Source organism: Antrostomus carolinensis, unplaced genomic scaffold, assembly GCF_000700745.2.
Source record: "Antrostomus carolinensis isolate BGI_N321 unplaced genomic scaffold, ASM70074v2 scaffold2313, whole genome shotgun sequence".
Taxonomy (NCBI): Eukaryota; Metazoa; Chordata; class Aves; order Caprimulgiformes; family Caprimulgidae; genus Antrostomus; species Antrostomus carolinensis.
This window is the reverse complement of record NW_010307058.1, coordinates 482-20,808: the sequence shown is the minus strand read 5'-3', so window position 1 is coordinate 20,808 and position 20,327 is coordinate 482. Positions and strand designations below refer to the sequence as shown.

At 38.5% G+C, this 20,327-nt stretch overlaps 1 protein-coding gene across 1 annotated transcript in view; it reads left to right on the top strand.

Annotated features, from left to right (window-relative positions):
• Positions 1 to 19,973, top strand: part of LOC104522876 (diacylglycerol kinase iota-like) — a gene marked incomplete at its 3' end in the record, with an annotated part of 41,553 nt that extends 21,580 nt beyond the window's left edge. Inside the window, exons 7-14 of the mRNA XM_010165285.2 lie at positions 1,013 to 1,069; positions 2,187 to 2,252; positions 8,294 to 8,365; positions 8,788 to 8,904; positions 15,658 to 15,732; positions 16,938 to 17,033; positions 18,541 to 18,623; positions 19,887 to 19,973. Coding sequence (XP_010163587.2) covers positions 1,013 to 1,069; positions 2,187 to 2,252; positions 8,294 to 8,365; positions 8,788 to 8,904; positions 15,658 to 15,732; positions 16,938 to 17,033; positions 18,541 to 18,623; positions 19,887 to 19,973 — 653 coding nt within the window. The remainder of the gene's footprint in view (positions 1 to 1,012; positions 1,070 to 2,186; positions 2,253 to 8,293; positions 8,366 to 8,787; positions 8,905 to 15,657; positions 15,733 to 16,937; positions 17,034 to 18,540; positions 18,624 to 19,886) is intronic.
• Between the last annotated feature and the right edge of the window lie 354 nt (positions 19,974 to 20,327).

The following is a 20,327-nucleotide window of genomic DNA, read 5'->3' as shown; positions in this document are numbered from 1 at the left end:
TTCATGAGAAAAGCGTAGCTGTGAAGTATCCCTAAGCATTTTATTCTTTGAAGGATAATCAGCTTGAGCTTGAATCCATTTCATTTAGTGCAACCTTACCTCAAGTATCCTTTAGCCTTTTCCCACGCCTCTCTCTTCTTCAGTATATATATTTTCTTTCTACACCTCCCCTTCTCTTATTTCTATTTTTTTTGTTTGGTTGTTTCCCACGCCTCTCTCTTCTTCAGTATATATTTTTTTTTCTTTCTACATCTCCCCTTCTTTTATTTCTATTTTTTTGTTTGGTTGTTTTTTTTTTTTTCCTCAAGTGATTTTGGGTTTTTCTCATAGGACTCCCTTGTTGTTTGTCAAATGCTTTTTCTCTTCATCTTCCTAAAAATTTTTTCTGTTCATGGAAGCTCCTTTTGTCTTCTTTCTGTCCTTCCTCTCCCATCTGAAGAAGGCAAAACCCCTGCATGAGGCAATACAATGCTCCTCAAATGGTTTTTGGTTGGGGTGGTGGATAAAAGCAGCGTGATCTGAGCAAGAGATAGAAATATAGGGTAATTTGCACAGTTCTTTATGTGAATGAAGATTTATCCACAGATTTTGTTTATGAAGATATAAAGCTGGGATGTGCAAAATGGACTTACAGAGTTAGATGTCCAGGTCCTATTAACTTTTGAGACTTCATTTTAAGTCCACTGTGGAAATGATCCTCAGAAAAAAGCAGATGAAGTGGTTTCCTTCTAGGCAAGGGGGAGACAGCTTAAACAATTGAACTGAGCAGGCAGCAATAGTGTTAGTGAAGATGAAGGCTGTGTAGAAATCTAGCAAGGGGAATTATTATGGCATATGAAAAGAGATTTAGATTTTCTGGCATCCAAGTAAGTTCCTTTGTTCAGCTAGTGAAGCTAATATTTTAAGAGAAAATAAATATTTTAGAAGTCTGACCTCGATCAACATATTGACATATTGGAATAAATTCTCACTCAGCTCACTTTCAGTTCTAACAGCTTTATTTTAATGCCAGATTAATTTTCGCTGCAAACCAACTTTCCGAGAAGGAGGCTCCAGATCTCCAAGAGAGGTAAGTAATGGACAAATGACAGTTGCTTTTCATTTAATTTGTGTGCTGATCCACCCGATGTGGAGCTGCAGCAGTGCTTTTAGATTCAGAGGAGCCTTGGACAGAATATTGGTTCCCAGTGGGGCATGTTCTTTTCCCCAGAATAAATGTAAAATGAATTCTAGCTGAAGGACTCCATTACTTCTGCTGACAGAAACCATTTCATCTTTCTGTTGTCTCTCTTTTCCCATTCATTCAGCCAGTCTTTTTTTTTTTTTTCTTGCATAGCATTTATTTTTCTTCCTGACCTTGGAACTAGTATTCTTTATTTTCTCTCTATTTCCTTCTCCTTCCACTTGCTTCTCGCATATTTTTTTTTTTTTTCTGGAAGTATCTGTAGTGTCCAAAGATTTTTTTTTTTTTTTAGTAAAAACAATAAACCATTCAAAAATCTTATGGTTTGCCTCCAGCTACTGCATGAATTCAGCTCCTTTGAAGGTGCTGGGTATTTATTATTGCTATTGGTATATTTATGTATCTATCTTGCCTAGCTAGAAGCCAGTGTTTCAAAAACATCTCTTAACTTTTATAGTCAATTTGGTGGCCAGCTTGGTCTCCTGTCTTTTGCCCACTGCTTGCTGCCATCCAGGGTGTCAGTAGTCCAAACAAGGATAAAAGACTGCTTCAATGACTACTCCTTCCTTCTCTCATTCACTTCTCCTGCACTGACTTGTGTTTTTTTTGCATTATAAAGCTATATTTCCAAGCAGAACAGAGCAAGGTCCTGCATTGTGCCTGGTAACAGCAGTGTTTGGGCACTTCTGTGCTCTGCATTTAGGTGATGATTATCTCTGAATCATGTAATGAACTTTCTTCTTTTTGTAGAAGAGTACTGAGAGTGTAGTTCTAGCCACATTTCACCATGGATAAAAGAACACCATCTCATCCTTATTCCTCCTATGGTTTTGGTTGTGTCTGGGGTTGCCTGTGGGGACTGATGCATTTTGCTCCAGAAAAGATTGCATTGGCTGAATGACCTTTCATTTGGTGTCTGTAAACTAATTTCCCACAGATGGTACCTTTGAGTGCAAACTGTCATTGCTTCTATAACATATTTTTTTTTGTCTTTCTTTTGCAGAACTTTGTCCGACACCACTGGGTGCACAGGCGGAGGCAGGAGGGGAAATGTAAGCAGTGTGGAAAGGTAAGACTTCTAGTGCAGCACAAGCACAACACTGGCCACTTATGAATTCAGGGTAATAGTCACTGAAATTTTTCTATCCTAAGCACTTGCCTTCTCTTAAGCAGAAAATGACAAGCCTGATATGTTGAGTGGTAGCAGCCCTGACTCCCATATGGGAAGAGAAAAGGCAGCTGCATCTGCAGGCATGAGCACATTCTGTGTCCTGGGACATTGTGCTACACTGGCTGGTGAAAATGAGGAGGAGGAAGGCTATGGCTCCTTGAGCTTCTTTCTTCCTTAAGCTAAGCCTCTGCCAGTAAAGTGTTCTCACAGTGCTGTCCCCTGTGCCAAAATTGTGATGGCCTATTTTTTCAGGATTCTGGAAAAAGGAAAGCTGTTGCTTTTTTTTCCCTGCCCCAGAAGACTCTAAGATTTGTGAGATTGTTTCACGTTTCCTCTGCTGTGTAGATTGTAAAGTTAATTTCTGAAAAGCTATAAAAAGGGGTAAGAAGTACCTTAGCTCCTGAAGACCTTTCTTCTGAAATATTATGAACCCATGAAAACTGTTGAGACATATTTTAAAATTAAATGAACCCAGGGGTTTAATTTCCTTTCTCTAGCACGTTATTATACTTTTGCCTCCCTCTTAACTTCAACCAGTAAGAAAGACTGCGTCTCATCCCCATGGTACAGCCCTTAAGTTAGGGGAAAATTAGATTTGTATCTAGATACTGTATCACCAGCTACAACAAAACATGCAAAAAACCAATGTGGTGGTCTTTATAGCAAGTAGCATGCGAACAATGCAGCAAGGCACATTGCATGCAGCATTCTTATGGTATGACTTTGCAGTAATATTGCCTTCCTCCTCTGCCATTTTGGCCTGGATCTCCCCTAGAGGCATTAGGAGTTGATTTTTGCAGTGGGAGTACTTACTGCCTATTATAGCAAAGCCTGTGCTGGGTACATTCATGTGAGCAATGTGACCAGTCCATCTTAAAATTCCTATTGATCTTGACTGATGAGGAGAAGTTCAGAGGAAAAGAGTTTTCCTCTTAAATAAGAAATATTCAGTTAAGACTAACATGAATGTATTGTAGTAGAGTTCTTTGTCAAGAAACAGAAAGGATTAAGAAAAAAAACCCCATTACATTTATTGGCCAAGCAGTCTCCTATTACAGCAAAACACTTGTCTGTCTCATGCTCCGCTGTTACATTTCTTGTATCTCTGAGCGAGAACCTTTTTTTATATTCTCTTGTCATGCAAGAAAAAGGGGGCTATCATTGAAATGGAATGGCAGTGAATTTAAAGCAATAAAATAAAGTATTATTGATGGACTACTTAATGATCCTGATAGATCTCATTGTTATGTAATATTGTTATCACATGTCTGGAATTATGTGGTTAAATATTATAATGTTCATTAATAATAAACTGAGTAAAGAAAGTAGAAATGAACATTTAGGATATACTTATCTCATGCTTCAAGTCATAAGCCAGTGGAAAGGAATTAATGCTCCCCCACACCTTTAGCATGGCTTTGTGGCTTTATATTTTATGTGCCTTCTATGCCATGGTTGATACTTCCCAAGAGCTGGAGAACAGAGATGTCTATGTCAGTGTTTCACCTCAGGTCAGAAGTGCATTTTGGAAGAAATTTTCTGGATTGTCATTACTTACTATGGTTCACACATGGAACAGCCTTGGAGCAAAGGAACTGAATTCCTTTTAGATTAAGATTAATTGAAAGTTAACTCTGCAGCTACTAATGGGCCTTCAGTCCAGAGGACCAGACTATAGCTAGTCAAAAATAAAATTATTTGAAAATCCTTGTGTATAGTGTCCTCAATACCAACAGAGCTTCTGCTCCCACTGTTACATGTCACTAGCTAGCACAAATACAGCTCACATGGTCTCACCCAGACTTTTGCTTCTATTCTCCTTCCTATGGATGATTTCACTGTTGTACTGCTGAAGTACCATACGCAGAAATTGGTGCAAGGGAAGGGGGCTAGAAAGTCTCGTTCAAATTCTTACTGAGTGTGGTGGAACCAAATGATCTGTTTCTGTCTACTTGCTGTGATGATTCCCCTTTTTTTGGAGACTGTAATAGAAGGATGGCCATACCTCTTAAGACAAAATACCGCGAAGCCAAATATTCAACAGTGGATTATTATGGAAAAACTAAGTAGTGGCAGGTGTTTAGTGATGCATCCCCAAAACAGTCTCCCAGCCTCTAAGAATTTCTAGCTCGTGAATTTCCAGGAATGGTGTCTTTATATTTAACAGCCTATGATACCTTTTTCTCCTGTGATCTTGTCTAGTCTCTCCTTGACTTCCTGTAAAGTTGTAGCATTTGCAACATTCTTTAGCAAGGAATTACCAAATTTAACCTCCTGCTGTGAGAACCATGTTTTGTTTGTTTCAAGCTTGTCACTTACTAGTTTTTTCTAATAGCTCTTGTGTTGGAAGAGATGGTAAATCAAAACTTCCAAACATCATTCTCTACACCATTTATGATGTTTAAGAACTCATTTATTTCTCTTGCAGGTGGAGAAAAATATAGTTTTGTAGCTTTTAGCTGTTATTAGCTGTTTGTTACCTGGGATCATCAGAGAAATTAATATTTCTTTTTTTTTTTTTTCTTTATGTAATACAACATAAGAATGTTCAGACTATGTGGTCTAGCATCTAGTTTGTGACTGTGTGCAGTAATAACAGCTTAAGGATGAATGCAGAGCAATCTTTTCTTCATATACTTCCAGTCACCAGTGGCTTAGGGATTTTCCAAGACTAAGAATGTACGTGGACCGTCATAGACACTTTATTTCTTTCTACTTTCTGTGGTGTCCAAAGCAATGTGTTCACTGTATACACACAGTGTGCAGCTACAGTGTCTATCTTTTTTTGTTACTGGTCCCTTTAAAGGCCTATGGATTGATGCAGAGCTATATGTTTCCCCTGCATATAATGTCAGGATTGAAATTTCTAGTAACTGAAATGCAGTTCTAGTTCTTTGCTATTTTAGCAGATCACCATCCAAGTGCTTCTGTTGCTGTGTGTATTCACGTTGCAATAATACCTGACTCTCCTACAGTAATGTTGCATTGAGACATCTCTGAGAGCATTAAAAAGGGAATAAACATAATAGGAAAATATGTGCAAAACCAAATTATTACTTCCCCTAATACTGATGTGAAAATACTCTTTATTACAAATATTCGAGAATATAACCAAAACATGTTGTGACTATTAGTCCCTTTGCACTCTGTGTTTATGGGTGTCTATATTAATGTGGACTTTGATCCCAATTATTTAGACAGATTGTAATCACCATCACAAGCTGGAGATTCTGGTGCTCTCTTTGTCCAAATGTATTTCCTCTGGTAAGCACAACTGTTTATTTCCACAGGAGCAGCTCACGGTACGGGATTTTGTGTGTTGTATGGGAATTGGGTGCCAGTGAATCAGGGCTAATCAGGTACTGTTAGGCTGATATTCTTACAAAAGTGATATTCATTTTCTATCCAAAAACTTCTAAATTTTTGCAGATGACGACCTTCATGACCCAGGAACAAGGTAGCTGTATTTTAGTTTTCCTTCTCACTGAGAGAAGGAAGAAAAGATGATTTCTGGTGGAATATGAGGGGGTCCAGTGTTTCAAACTGGTAGCCTCTAACAAACCTCACTGTGACTTGCAGTGCATTGCTTTATTTCATCGGTTTCTTTATTTGTAAAGCTAGCTTTCAAATAATTGCTATCTTACTTCAAACATGTATCCTTGGGAAGAATTAGCTCACATTTGTGAAGCAATTTGAGGAAGAAAAGTGGTGTTTCATTGCTACTTATCATTAATATGTTTTTATTGGTGTATAATTTTCTCTAATGACTCCCTAAAAGCCCAATGGCTTACTAAATAAATGAAAAACAGTCCATCCAGAACCAGACAAGCTGCTCAGTCCATATGTTTAAAATACACCACTGATGGGCTGTGGAATTAATGTACTGAATTTTAGGTTTTATTAGTGGAGGTTTTGGGAGAGAAGAATTTCTCCCCTGCTTGTTACAAAGCTGAACAGAACAAAACATTTCGTGCCGGTGAGGGGCTGAAATAATTTTTTTAATATACTTTGGGACAAGAAAGAGTAAAATTTGTGAGAAACATTATAAAGCACTAGTCTAAGTGAGAATAGAGTGTTTTGTCCAGTGTCACACCACTGTTCCATCACTCGTATTGTCATATTGTCTCTGTTTTTTCTTGTTCCCACACCTAATGGCAGACTACATCTGCCCAGCCAGAAGCAGCTGGCCAGCTTGTCTTCATGAAGCCATTTGGCCACGCTCCATTACTAAACCTGAATATGCCAGATCACCATCATTATGAAGAATCTACTCTTTAAATTTCTCTGAATGTATAACCTGAAGTATCAAGGGAAGGTTTAAAAAAAAATATATATAGTCTAGGTAGAGGTGACACAAGTGTCTTTAGAAATAGACCTTAGTTGTTGATGTGGTCTATCTGATCTGGCAAGCTGGTCTGAGTACGTGCTGGGGGACACCTGAAGAAGTAGGTGCGCTGTGCACTTCTGCATGGTGAGTGTCAGACAGGGAGCCACCTCCTCGTTGGAGTATTGATAGGGTTGTCCTCAGCTACTACATATGGACAGGTTGTAGCTCAGTCTCTCTCTTAAACAGGAGTAGTGCATCTCTGGATGGGATTTTGGCTGTTCATTTAATTCTCCTTCTTGATGTGCTTGACATTGGCATTGCACTGAGCGCTACTAGGCTCTTTTTTTTTTTCTGGTGGTTGTCCATCTTCCTGTTCATTTCCACAGCAACTAGGATTAGAAGGAATTGCAGAAGTTTTGAGGAAATGTCCTGTTAGATGTTACTAAATCAGATTATTATAACCCTTTGCACTGGGTCTTGGGCATTGCCCAGCATGTAGGAGATTTAGGTAAAACTCATTTTGTCAAAAAGAAAGCTGGCTCACAAATTTATGACTTGGTAGAGAGACATTCAATTAGAAAACTCTGGGTGGTGATGGGCTACTTAATATAGTAAAGAGGCTTGGTAGAAGCCAATGAATAAAGGATCTAGACAACTGTAAATCTGAAATTAATCTAAGCAGTGAAGATGACTATGATAAACTGTTCAATAGAGTTCTAGACTTTGCATCTCTGCAGCCACTAACCCAAATAATTTTTTTTCCTCTGACTAGAATAAGCTTTAGCTGAACATGAATTTTTCAGGCTGTAACTCCAATTGCCATTTGTTGCCTGTGTTATATGCAAGAAGGATGTGTATGAAGTGGTCTTTTCTACCCTTAGAATTTAAAGCAAACTGATGCCTGCTGATACTGCATTCTACAAAATTTAAACTCTTCTGTGGGAGAATAAAATCTTGTATATTTGCTGGTGTTTTTTTCTCTTTAAAACTATAAAGAAATATTTCATTTTTTATCTGTTTGATTTGAACCAGACAATCTTGGTTTTTGTGATTTACTAAAAAGATTTTGATTCGATTCAGCTTAATAAAGCAATAAACAATTTCCCAATCAGAACATTTCTACATAGACATTGTAGCTGATTCTACTATGTATTTAAAAAAACCCCACAAAACAACAACAACAAAACCAAAGAAAAATGAAAATTTGAATTCTTGTTCATATTTAGAGCAAAAAAAGACTGCAATGACAGAATGTTCTCTTCAACTGACAAATCTGAATCTTATTCAGGTCTGTAGAAATCCATTGGAATAGGTGTTTCTTCTGTGATGCTTTTTCCTTTCCTTCTTTTTAACTACAAAAATTAAGGCAAAGCATAAAAATTTGGAGAAGTGTCTCTAAAACGTGTATATGAAAATGCCCTAGTTGAAGAACCCTCTCTGAATCCTGTCATTATTTTATCCCCCTCAAAATGTTTGGTATTTAAGAGCTTTGAGGCTGAACCAATGTATCTGATTGCAGTGAACTGATTTAGCCTAGAATCTGGCAAGAGTTAAAGGTGTAAATTTTCTTGTAGCCAGGAGAAATTTAATAATTTTTTCCTCCTTATTCTAGGGCTTTCAGCAGAAATTCTCCTTCCATAGTAAAGAGATTGTGGCCATCAGTTGTTCCTGGTGCAAGCTGGCGGTAAGTGGACAGTACTCAGGGAGACCGGTAGCAGCATCACCAAATTGACCACACTGCGAGCAGTTTCCCTTCTCTGTGTATCACTTCTAATTTTGCCATTTCTGTTCCTTTTACTCAAAGACACCATAACTTCACCTGGCTTACATAAGTACTCTAGGAGAAGAGTCTTGCTGTACAACATAGCTGGTGGCTCAGAGAGCTTTTTATATACACAATTGCATCAAACTAGCTTGTAGTCTCGGATGGGGAAGATCTTCATTTATGTGTTCCTAAAACTTCATGGTTTGAAGGACTTGAAGGTGGTGGAGTTGTGGGAATATTGCACAAGCTTTTGTACCATCACCCTCTTCTTCTCCATGCTTCCCCTTTCTCTTTGTTTTTCTTGGCCTCTTTATTGACTCTACTCTTTTCTTCTCTTACAGTTTCATAATAAAGTCACCTGTTTCATGCTACATCATATTGAGGAACCATGTTCCCTGGGGGCTCACGCTGCTGTCATTGTGCCTCCCACCTGGATCATTAAGGTGAAGAAACCTCAGGTAACTGCATGCTGATGTCTGTTTCTGAAGTGGTATGGCTGTGCAGGGCCACCCTGGCTCTGCAGCTCAGCACTCCTTCACTAAGGCATGCTTCTTCAACCCTGTCTCTATCCCTGAAACCCAGCATACATCCATGGTGATTATGAACCTGTATCCTCCTGCCCTTCCATCCAGCCCTTCAGTAGGTTTCCCTGTTTGGGATGATTAGCAACAAACATTACTCTTGTTCTGAGCAAATCCAGCTCAGGTTTGTTCTTCCAACTGTGACTTCAGTGAGCATACTGCAAGAAAACCCCTGTGTTGTAGGCAGTCAAGCATGTTTCATTAAATAGAGCTGAGTAAATAGAGGAAAAAAACATTCATAAACATTCACTTCAAGCTTTTGTAATGGATGTGATATGCTTTAGACAGGATACTGCCTTGTGGTGAACACAATAGGGAGAGAAGGTATCCAAAAGAGAACTGGCCAAAAATTAAAAGGAGATTCCCATCATGCAAGAAGTATTTTGTTCTTTGAAAACTTGTTTTCACTCCAGGTTGAACTGAAAGAAACAGACAAACATATGCTGAACATACCAGGCAGCTGAAAATGCTGGAAAAAGTTTTAATTCAGAAGCACTAAAACAAGGTTGTTTTGTGTGGGGTTCCCCCCACCCCTCCTCCCTCTGATGAACAGTACAGTTTGTACATTAGCTTGTCCATCCTTGGGAATTGACCCAGGGCTTTCTGTCTCTGTGTCCTAGTGGGCAGCAAGAAGATAAGTTTGGGCTGTAGGCAAAGGCCTAAGACATAAATAGTCCCGTGGAACTCGAAAAAGGTCAGAGTTGGGACACTGGTTAATCTTTAGTTACAGTCTAGGGATATGCCTGTCAGATTTGTGTGTGAGTAGCACTTCTAACAAGCTGGATATTAAAGACAAGAAGAGGAAAGAAAAGTACAGAGTAATCAAAAAGTCGACCAAAGAGAGCACTGTTTCTTCTTTAGGTCCAGAACAGGCAAGATCCCTAGTAACCTCTGCTCTGAGAAAAAAGGTTTCTTTGGCACTTACATTCTTCCCCCTGCCTCCCCATTCATCTTTCACTATTAGTTTACTTCAGCCTCTTCCAGAGAAATCTTTTTTTCCTCTCTTGTTGAAGAGTCCTTGGCAGAGACTTAATCTTCTTGGCTAATTTTCGGCATCAGTGTGGCAGAAAAACGAGGCTGGCTCCTTTACTATGTCCTTAAAGAGACTGTATGGCTCATTACTCTTAAGTCGTCAGGTCCCTGAGTTTCACAGCAGACTGCCTGGAAGCTCTGCTTTGGGTATGAGCCACAGAATTTGTAACATTAAGGGTTTATGGTCTGAGGTGGATCCATGAGATAGAGATCCTTGGGCTGGGAACCACTAGGAAGGACTTCCTAGCTGATGCAGTCCAAACCTGGAAATTGAGTACTGCCAGGGTCCTTGGGCATTTTGTACCCTAACCATTTCACTGCAGCTAACCCCATACACATGGGAGAAGGGAGATAACTGATCTGAGAACCACCTTCTGTGGTCAGAGATGTTGCCTTTTTCCTAGGTCTAATAAGGAAATGAAATGTTTTTGAGCCAGCACATTCCCCATTGATTTATCATTCAAATTGTTTTAAATCACCATTTAAAACCAAAACAAGCAAACCCCAAAACAAACAACCAAAGAAAAACCAACCAAAATCCCTTTCATATGCTTCTGAATATATTTTCTTGTGAAAAAAGAAAGATTATTGGATTTTTATCATTTTATGGTTTACCAAAACCTCTTTTTTTTGACCTGACAATACAATGCAGTCACCATTCTCTTAACGAAAATCAGGAAAATTATATTAAAACCAAAAATAAAAAATTTTAATAAAAAGAAAACACTTTAATATAGACATATCTATGTCTTGACCTTACTAAAAGAAGCCTTTCTTTGATCTTTTAAATTCTTATTTAATTTAATTGCTAGTAAAAAAACCCCAAAACTACACTTGTAATTTTCTTTTGATTTGGCATTTAGCAAGTGCAGTATACCTTTCTTATAATATTTTTAGAGAATTTTCTTGTCTATTCATTTTTTAGAAAAGTTAAAATAAAAAGTAAATCTGTTCCAGTTCATTATAATTCATAGGGAAAATGCTTTTAATAAAGGTTTAAAATGTTAAATCTTTAAGAAAATGTTAGCTTTGTGTGCCTGAGTCATGAGTGGACAGGAAGTACTTTGATTCGATATTCCCTCTCCACATGTCTTGAGTCCTTGAAATCTGAGGTCAGTAGCAGGTAAAAATTTTGTCTTGAGTAACTGAAGCATTGGATACATCAAAATTATATTTAGCACAGACAATGGGCATATTTCCATGAAATTTCTGAACAGCACCCATTGCAGTGTTAGCTCTGGGGGAATGCATCTTTATTGCTGTAGATAATACTGATGCATCTTTCAGATTTTTGGCAGAAGTCTTGTGGGTTGTTTTTTTGGGTTTTTTTTGTTTGGTTATTTTTTTTTTTTAAGGAAATATTCTTTTTCTCCCCTCCTGCTATTTCTGGCCAGCTCTACTTCTGTGTATTATGACCCTCTTCACCCTATATGCATGTTTGATAAACACTGGCAAATATTGACTTCATTTAATCCACAGAAAACAAACAAGATATTCAGAAATTTTTATTAATTCAGATAGTAAATAAATGTGTAGCCAGCAATCTGTTTTTTGCATGTTCCACAATCAAAATAAATTTGTCTATAAGGCTTTTTGCTATAAATTATTTCCTCAGCTCTATTTAACGACTCACATTGGTCACAGGCAACTCCTGAACTGAATTGCCTACTCATATGAAATTGATTTTGGTGGTGCCTTCATCCTGTTTGCTGGTTGTTTCTTTTAAGCAAATAAGATGCCTTTTTGTAGCAAAACCTTACTCTGATTTTTAATTTTCATTTCTCTTTTTATTGCTACAAAAATAGTTCTCCATGCTTAGTTTGTACAACATGGGTCACCACCTTTCATATTCTGGGCTTAAATAAAGAGAATCACAGAATCACAGAATCTGATTACCAGCAATGTTATGGTAATGAAACGTTATGGTGTTAATTGGTTAAAGATAATCTCTGCTGACAACCTACAATCTAAATGGGGAGCTTTCATTTCTTGCAAGCAATTGACTACAAGATGAAGAATATTCAGAATGATTCAAATAGCTTTTGGACTGGTGGTAGCCCTGTTTGTAATAACCCATTTACATGAATGGAAAATTCCCCGTATCTATTCCATGTTACTCATAGTGTGAGCCACTTCTGTAACTTCTTTACTGATTTCCCATGTTTCTGTACTGTGTTAGCAGCATTTGGTCCCAACTCTGATTTCCTGGGGTTCAAATCAATTCCATCTCCTAGTTTGTGAGAGCAGGTTACCTGTGTTGGCTGGTGGTATTTTTTTATAGGTGAATTTTGGTAGGTCAAGTTAGCTCTATGCTATGCTTATGCTGTGGGAGAAAAGTAGCTAGTAAGGAGGATTTGGCTGATTCAGCTAGTCTTCTGTTTGGGAAGGCAAAGATAGTAAATGTAAAATTCCAGATTTTTTTCTGTTTGAGGTGAGTAAATGTGGTGTTTTCTTCTTTTCCTCCTTTGAGGACCTTGAAAAAGTATTAGTGAATATTTATACTTCTGGGTTTATTTCTTTATTTTCCCAACTACTGAATGCAACTGGCTTGTCAGATTGTGGTTTGTGAACAACCAGAAGGTGATCAAGATTGGCCTTCCTAGAGGCTATTCATTATTTAAGTCATTTGAAGCCTGGCATGCTAAAAACCTTTGAAAATGAAGGCTAAAATGTTGTAAATGAAAGGGTTGAAAGAGTCCATTTGGTTTACTTGAGATAGTCTGTAACCCTCACATGACCCTACATCATACAAAAAGGACTCCAATTCTTCTGTTCATCTAGCTAAACTTGCTTAGAACTACAGTGACCATGCAATAATATAAAAAATATTTCTTTAAGATGGCCACACTGACATCTGCAAATGAGAGGTTTCCTCTTTAGAGGCAAGTTAGGATTTACATATGGTGCCCATTTAAAGGTATGCTTTGCTATCAGGTACTTCACTGAATAGCACTATATATTTATAAATACTCATCACCTTGTTAAGTGGACAAGGTAGTATTTATCCATTTCTTCAGTTTAATGTGCAAAGACTGATGGTTACTATTGCCTGTTATTCTTCTGCATGTTTGTAAAGAGAACCTACATATGTTTAAGCAGCGTTTTTGCCTTTCATCTGCTATGGACATACAATTGCATTCATCATAGCAAAGCTTTAGGTTCTCTAAACTATAGGTGTAGGCATGTTGTGTTTTTTTTTTTGTTTTTTTTTTTTAAATGTGAAATAACATAGTTGTGACACAGCATATTTTATTGCCTTTTTGAGTGTGGAAATGAAAAATGTTATAATAATGAATGGAGGCTTAGACTATAACTTTTTCTCTAGTATAGTTGTATGCCTCTTCCCACCCCACCCACAGACAAGACGACAGATATGTTATAATGGGATTTAATGACAACTACATTTAAACCTTTAAATTATTATTTTTTTAAAATTAGTCAAGATTTTACTATCTCTGCCCTTTCCAGAAGAATTTCACTGGGCTTAGGTCCATCTGTTGTGGAGGCAGAAAAAGAAGTAGTCATTCCTCCAGAGGTACCGTTAAGTATTTGCCTAGTATAATACCTAACTTGAGTTACAGACTGTGATTTGCCAGCAGAATTTGCTGTGCTTTACTAATAGGATAAGTATTTTGAATTTTACACCAGGAGAGACTGAAGCACAGAGAGAAGTCTTGATATGCCCATGACCTCTCAGCAGACCACTGGCAAGAGTGAGGACAGACTAGATCTCTTCTCTCTGTCATGAGTTTTGCCCCAATCCAGGGAGAATCCTTTAGCAGAGAACGGCTGAGAAGCCAGACTAAAGCACCCACAGGAGGCAGCTTTGAGACTAATGTCCTGTACCTTTATATTAACGTAAAGACTTTTGTCTACAGTCAGTCTGGCTGCTGAGACAGGGCAGTGAAAGGCCATGCACATGGTATTGCTGATGCACTTCCGTAGTCATTGCAGTCTTTGTGGTTTATCCTGCTTTCAAGATCACTTTGTATCAGAGTAGGGAAGAATATAAACACTTCTTTAGATGGTCTCTCAAAATGTGGTCTAAAAGGGCAAAAGTCCTGTAATTGCTACACAGAACTGTCTCGTCTTCAGTATTTTCAGTAAGCAACAAGACATGGCTACATCCTGGTCCAGAAGAAATGTTGAAAGGTGACAAAAAGCTTGGGATCTTGTGCCCTACAGCAGGTTTCTCTTGGTTTGGGTGAAAAAGGACAGTGTCTTTAGGTATTTGAGTTAGACAGCTGTTTGTTTTTCTTGACTTCTCACAGATATGGAAACATTAACTTCTATATCTGGTGTGTCATACTGAAGTTTTGATATTCTGGAAATGGTTGTTAGGTATTAAACAGAATCTAGTAGCTATTCTTGTTAATGTTGAATATCAAGCAGGATTAAGGATAGACATCACTTCTTACAGATTTGGTGATCTCTGGTCATTGACTTTTTTCATTAGTGGTACACTTTTGAATAAAGTCAGGACAGAAATGAATTTCTGGATGAGCTGAGGGGATCTCGCTTCCCCTCTTGAAGCCAGAAAAAAAAAAAAATCAATAAACTTTCTTCTAATTCCCTGTATTACTTTATTTCCTGGTGATGGCTAGACTAGCAGTTAAAATACTGAGAAAATATTTTCAGTATTTTTTATGATACAAAATTTCAATCACATGGCAGGGTTAGGGTTTCCTGGAGGGGTATGATGTCAGTTACTGAATTAAACTAATTGGAAAATAAAATTCCCCTTTTTGGACTGTTCTTATCACACCAGAACACCTTTTGATTCAGTATCACTTAACAGGCTATTGCCAGCCTGGAGAATAGCTTTGATGCAAGTTCTATTTTAATAGGTTCTGCAAAAATACAAACAGTTTTATGTTTTTGGCTTTTGTTTGTTTGTTTTATTTCCCATGTACTTAAGTGATATTGTTATTTAAAAACAAAGCAAACAAAAACCCTGCAAACACTGCCCCTCACCCAAATCCTTAAATGTTAACAATTCAGTTTGTTCCTTAGCAGATGACCACACAAGTTTCTTGATAGGCTACATCTGACTCCATAGTACCAGCGTCATACACCATGGTGGCCTACGTTATGTTGATTCACAATGGTTGCCAGAGCTAAAAATTGTTGTTTTCTTTCCTAAAAAAAAAAAACATGAAAAATATCTCATTTATCATGTTTTTTATTACATCTTTATGCAGGTGGTCTCCATACCAGGAGACGAGCCTGATTGGGCAGGAGACTGGAGCCCCGAAGGGGAAATGGGCGTCTCCTACCCCTATTGGGAGGGTTGGCAGGTACAACATGTGGTGTTATGTGAGTCTATGGGAGCATCTGATCTTTTTTCCCCCTCACAGCGTGGGAAAGTTTCCAGTTCCAAAGCACCAGTCTGGTCTCCGTGTGTGGCTTTCTCCATAAACGGTGGTGTGGAAGTGTAAAGCATGCAGCGCATGTAATTTAAATCTCGAGCATGTGCCAGATACTCTTATCATTCTCCAAGTGGACATGCATGGAAGAGCTTCGTAAAGGGGCTCTGTCTGGGCCTGTCTTCTAAATTTTGTTTTGCTTTTCATGTGTTCTTTTTTTCTTTTGATGTAGAATTCATTAAAGACTTCAACACGTCGAAAGAAGCGAACATCTTTTAAAAGAAAAGCCAGCAAAAGAGGCAATGAAGTAGGTATTCGGGTGCTTTGGAAATCATACTCCTTTTGTTTAAAAGTCTAAACACAGACTTTAAAGTTTAATTTTTTTACTGCAGTGTTTAATATATTTTTCCACTGGAATATTTCACACTAATGAATTTGTTGTGAGAAGAGATCTGTTTTGATAAAACTTGCATGAGAAGTTTTGATTTTTTTTTCAAGAAACAATTAACCAAATCTCAGAAGCACCAGCAGCCTAATGAAACAGAATTCCCTTGGGATGTAAGACTCGGCTCAGACCCTTGGTTTCCACTAGGCAGGGCAGGGGTGTGAAATTGGGGTTGTGAAATCCGTGGTGAGTGCACTGATGCAAGGGTCTGGTCTAGTTCAAGGGTGTCTCCCTCAGGAGATCTCATATTGGAAATATTCTGTTTGCGTGACAAAGAGACATTGGGCCACGGAGGGAGAGAAAACAGATGAATGATCCAGTGGTTTGATTTACCACATAGCTTACAGGAGACCTTGTTTCTGGATCCTGATTTGTGGTTTAGTCATATAGATAAACAGCCTAATGATTCACATCTACATAGCCATGGCTCTCTGGTTAAGGTCCCCATTTGGGTGGAAAGAGAACTGCAGACCCAAAACTTGAACCTGTGTCTAACACGGCCCAGAAAAGTGCCCTCGTTAGTGGGCTGTCTGGTGTTCTTCAGGGGTAGGGCATAGGGAGGCAAATAGCTTCCTCATTGACATGTTATGTTTGACCTGTGACATTTGTTCAAAGGTGGGAAGATCAGCAAGGCCAAGAATTCAAGAGCAGATCATCTGCAACTAAGTGCTGATACAACTTGTCTGTTAGACAGAATTCAGGAAATAAGTAGTTTATCTCATTCTATTTTTCACTGGAAAATTTTTTGTATTAGAAGTAGCACTTTATCTGAGACATTATTAGCACTGTGTGAATAATTGGGTTTTTTTGGGGGAAATAACATTGAATAAAATTTTAAAATAGTTTTGTGCTGGCCTCAAGTGAATTCCCCCCCCCCCCCCGCCATCTTCTTACTCAGTTGTCTTAGCTGCATAAATCAGTCCCAGCTGAGCACTCCATTAACATGGCTGTACTGTTTCCAGTACCTGAGGTAGTTTTGTCAGCGCTAGATTGGGTGTTCTGCGCATGTTATGCCAGGGAATTGTAAGTAGCTTGTACTAATGTTGTTTCTTGCTTCTGTTTCTCAGGATAACAAAGGTCGACCATTTGTGATAAAGCCTATCTCCTCTCCACTCATGAAGCCGCTGCTGGTTTTTGTCAATCCAAAAAGTGGAGGGAATCAGGTAAGAACGTAATCTGGATCCAAGTCACAAAGTTTTAGTTTAACAACAGTGTTTCTGCAGATGAGAATAGTTTTTGTTAAGTCAGATAGGAAGAACTCTATGCAACTGAATTGCATTCCTTAGAAAAGGTCCCTGCTGTTGAATGCCCTTTCCACTTCAATGGAATTGAATGGGTGGGATGGACACTTGAGTATTTGAGCAGTTGTATTGCTAGTCTTCAGATCCTTGAAAGCAATCTAAAATGTTAGTTTGGAGTTTTTCCGAAGACTTAATCTTTCCACAGAAAATTTAAATTGCCAATGAAGTCTTAGACTTTTATCTAAAAAGTGATTTAATTTTACTAGGAAAGCCTAGGGAAAATAATGAATGTGAAATGACACATTCCTATGGCATTTAAAAAAATCATTGCTGGTCTTATACTGTGCCATAGAGAGCCAAGTTTCAGTGACTAACATGATCATGCAACAGATGTCTTTCTTGGGGTTCTTAGAATTAAAACTTATCCAAGTGAAAGTTTTGCAGATTAATGCTGCTACTTTTGGAATATCAAATAATTTGAGTGTCTTTTCATAAACAAGGCCTTCTAGTTGAAAAGATAAGATTGATGTAAGATATAAGAAGCCTGTAGTGCATGGAGAATAGTATAACTGCTGCTCACTTCTTCCTCTGTTAGAAGAATTAGACAGGATATAAAATGAAATTGCTAAGACTGATTCAAAACAAAGAAAATAGTTGTTCCTTCTCACAGTGTGTAGTTCAGCTGCAAAACTCTTTGCCATGGGATGTTGTGGTTTTTAGGCCTCTTCTGCTAGTAAAAAATCCTGCTACTTTGTGTCTGGGCAGACCATGAAGGAAGGGAATCGAATGTTCAAAATATGAACCCCAGAGTTTGAGAAGGCAGAAATGGTATCTTTAGGTGATGACCTCACTGCACTGAGGAAGCATTCGGGCAAGTGTAGCCCAGAGTCCTTGGCTCCTGCTTCATTATGTGGTAGAGGGCTACGGTTATGAGCGTTCATGGTGGTGATGGTGGAGGTCAAAGCAGTGTCATTGCTTGGATATCTTGCAGGACACTGTTTAATGTGATGGTGACTTTGCCAACAATCTTGTTTAACTTCTTGCTGCTATGGGTCACTGAGGGTGGTGTGCGATAACAGATTTCTCTTTTGCAGGTGATGAGAGGTAGGGGAACAGGTTGCTGTGAAAGCTGAACATTTGGTCTGACCCTGAATGCCTGTTCTTATGAACTATTAATTATAATGATCTATGTTGTTAAATTTAGTTAATATGTATACATATGCACCCTGCCCAGATTGGCGAGTTGCTATTCTGTAGAGCAGTCATCTGCTATGCTGCTTTCTAGTTTGTATTTTTCTTGGTTTGTTTGCTTTGTAAAGCACAGAAGAGAGAAAAACAGTTCAAATATAGTGAATATTGAACACTATTATTTCTAATAATCATAAAGTTATTCACAATTTACCTTTCTTTGATTTTTCTCTTTTCCTAGGGCACCAAGGTTCTACAAATGTTTATGTGGTATTTGAATCCACGCCAGGTATTTGATCTCTCTCAGGAAGGGCCAAGAGATGCGTAAGTTCTGAGCCTCCAGTGCTGCAGACAATAATTCTTTTCTTATAAGGAAAGTAATTAAAGGTCTAGCTTGGCAAAATTGGTGAACTGCATATTGGGTTTACATGTCTAGATTTTGGTAGTGGTGGGAGGGTGGGCTGCAGTGCTGGCTTCTGTGAAAAGAGATCAGGAGATATCCCCATGTCAGACAGCCAGTTCCAGATGGCTCCAAGAAGGACCCATTGCAGATCCCATAGGGCCTGACCATTCCTCAGTGGCTGAGCATTGCAATGGGTTGAGGCTACCTCCAGATTTCCATACATGATAGCAGTATGCAAGTACCTACGCTTGCTGAGTAACTAACTCAGCTTCTCTGGGCAATAGTTATGAACCTCTTCCAGGGGATGGAGGACTGGTCTTTGAAGGAATGATTCTCACTGCTAAGGGTTAAGAGACTATCCTTCTATGGTATTTGTGATAGGGGTATTAGCTTTAGTCAACCATCTGTTCAGCTATACTTTCACAAGTTAGGCAGCAAGAAAAGATAGTAATCATGTAAAGTCAAATATTTATCTCTGTAAGAATGGTTCAAGTATTTGCTATTCATATTTAAAGAGCACCCAAGCCTTTTTTTACTGCTGAAACACCTCCACTGCTGCTCTTTTCATGATGTATAGAAGCTTTAAAGTATATCTACAAATTTTAGAGCTGCGTAATGGAGTTAAAGGAGGATTAGGTTCTTTGGTCACACAGCTCTCTGTGTGTGAATGTGCCTCCTCTGCTGGAAGAAATTTCATTATACCTCTTTTTCATGCAACTGAAAGAACAAGTCTTTAATGGGTGGGGTTTTTTTGGTTCTCCTGTTGGTATCTTGGATCAGATATCCAGAGAAAGAGCTGTTAGATGTTATTGCCTTCAGTGATGATAAAGATATACAGTTACCAGCTGAAGGAGCTCTACTGTTCTACATGCCTCAGAAATGGTGTCTCAGCAAATCCTAATGAATAACATTAAATTGTATTTAAAAACCTCAATGTTTATATTTGTTTGCTTTAGGACAAGAGAAAAAAAATGGAAGACTTTTGTCTTCTAGAGGGAACATGAGAATCTGGCCTTTCAGATTTAGCATGGGATCAGGCAAAACTGATCAAATACTTCTCAGGAGGTGCTGTCTAACCAAGTGGTGGTTAAACTCTCAGTTGGCAAAGTGCATAAAAAGTGCCTGCATAGTTTTTCTGACTCTTCCCTCACACCCCTCTTTCTTCTTTTCCCTCCCCTGGCCAGGCTGGACCTGTACAGAAAAGTGCCAAACCTGCGGATCCTGGCCTGCGGTGGGGATGGGACGGTAGGTGGCTGGTGCCAGGCAGCCCTGTAATTAAATTCCTTGCAGTTGTGGGTTTGCCACCTTGCAATGCCTGAAGAGCCAGATAATGCACCTTATGTTTATGAAATCAACTAATTTTTTCAATTTTCTGTGTGGCCTGGCCTGCATAGTGATGGGGCTGGATCCTAATGTCCAAGGTCCTATCTGCTTTATGCATAAAGATTTGGTACAACTTGAAAAAATAAAGACTAACTTTGCTGACCTCCTCTCACTATTTTACACAGATCTGAGGGTCTAGTAGGTTAAGTCAGTGTCTGGGGGTCACTTTATCTTAACTTCTGCTCCTTTCTGCTATTGTCTCCATGATATCCGAGTACAGTCAAATAGGGTCTCCTCTATAC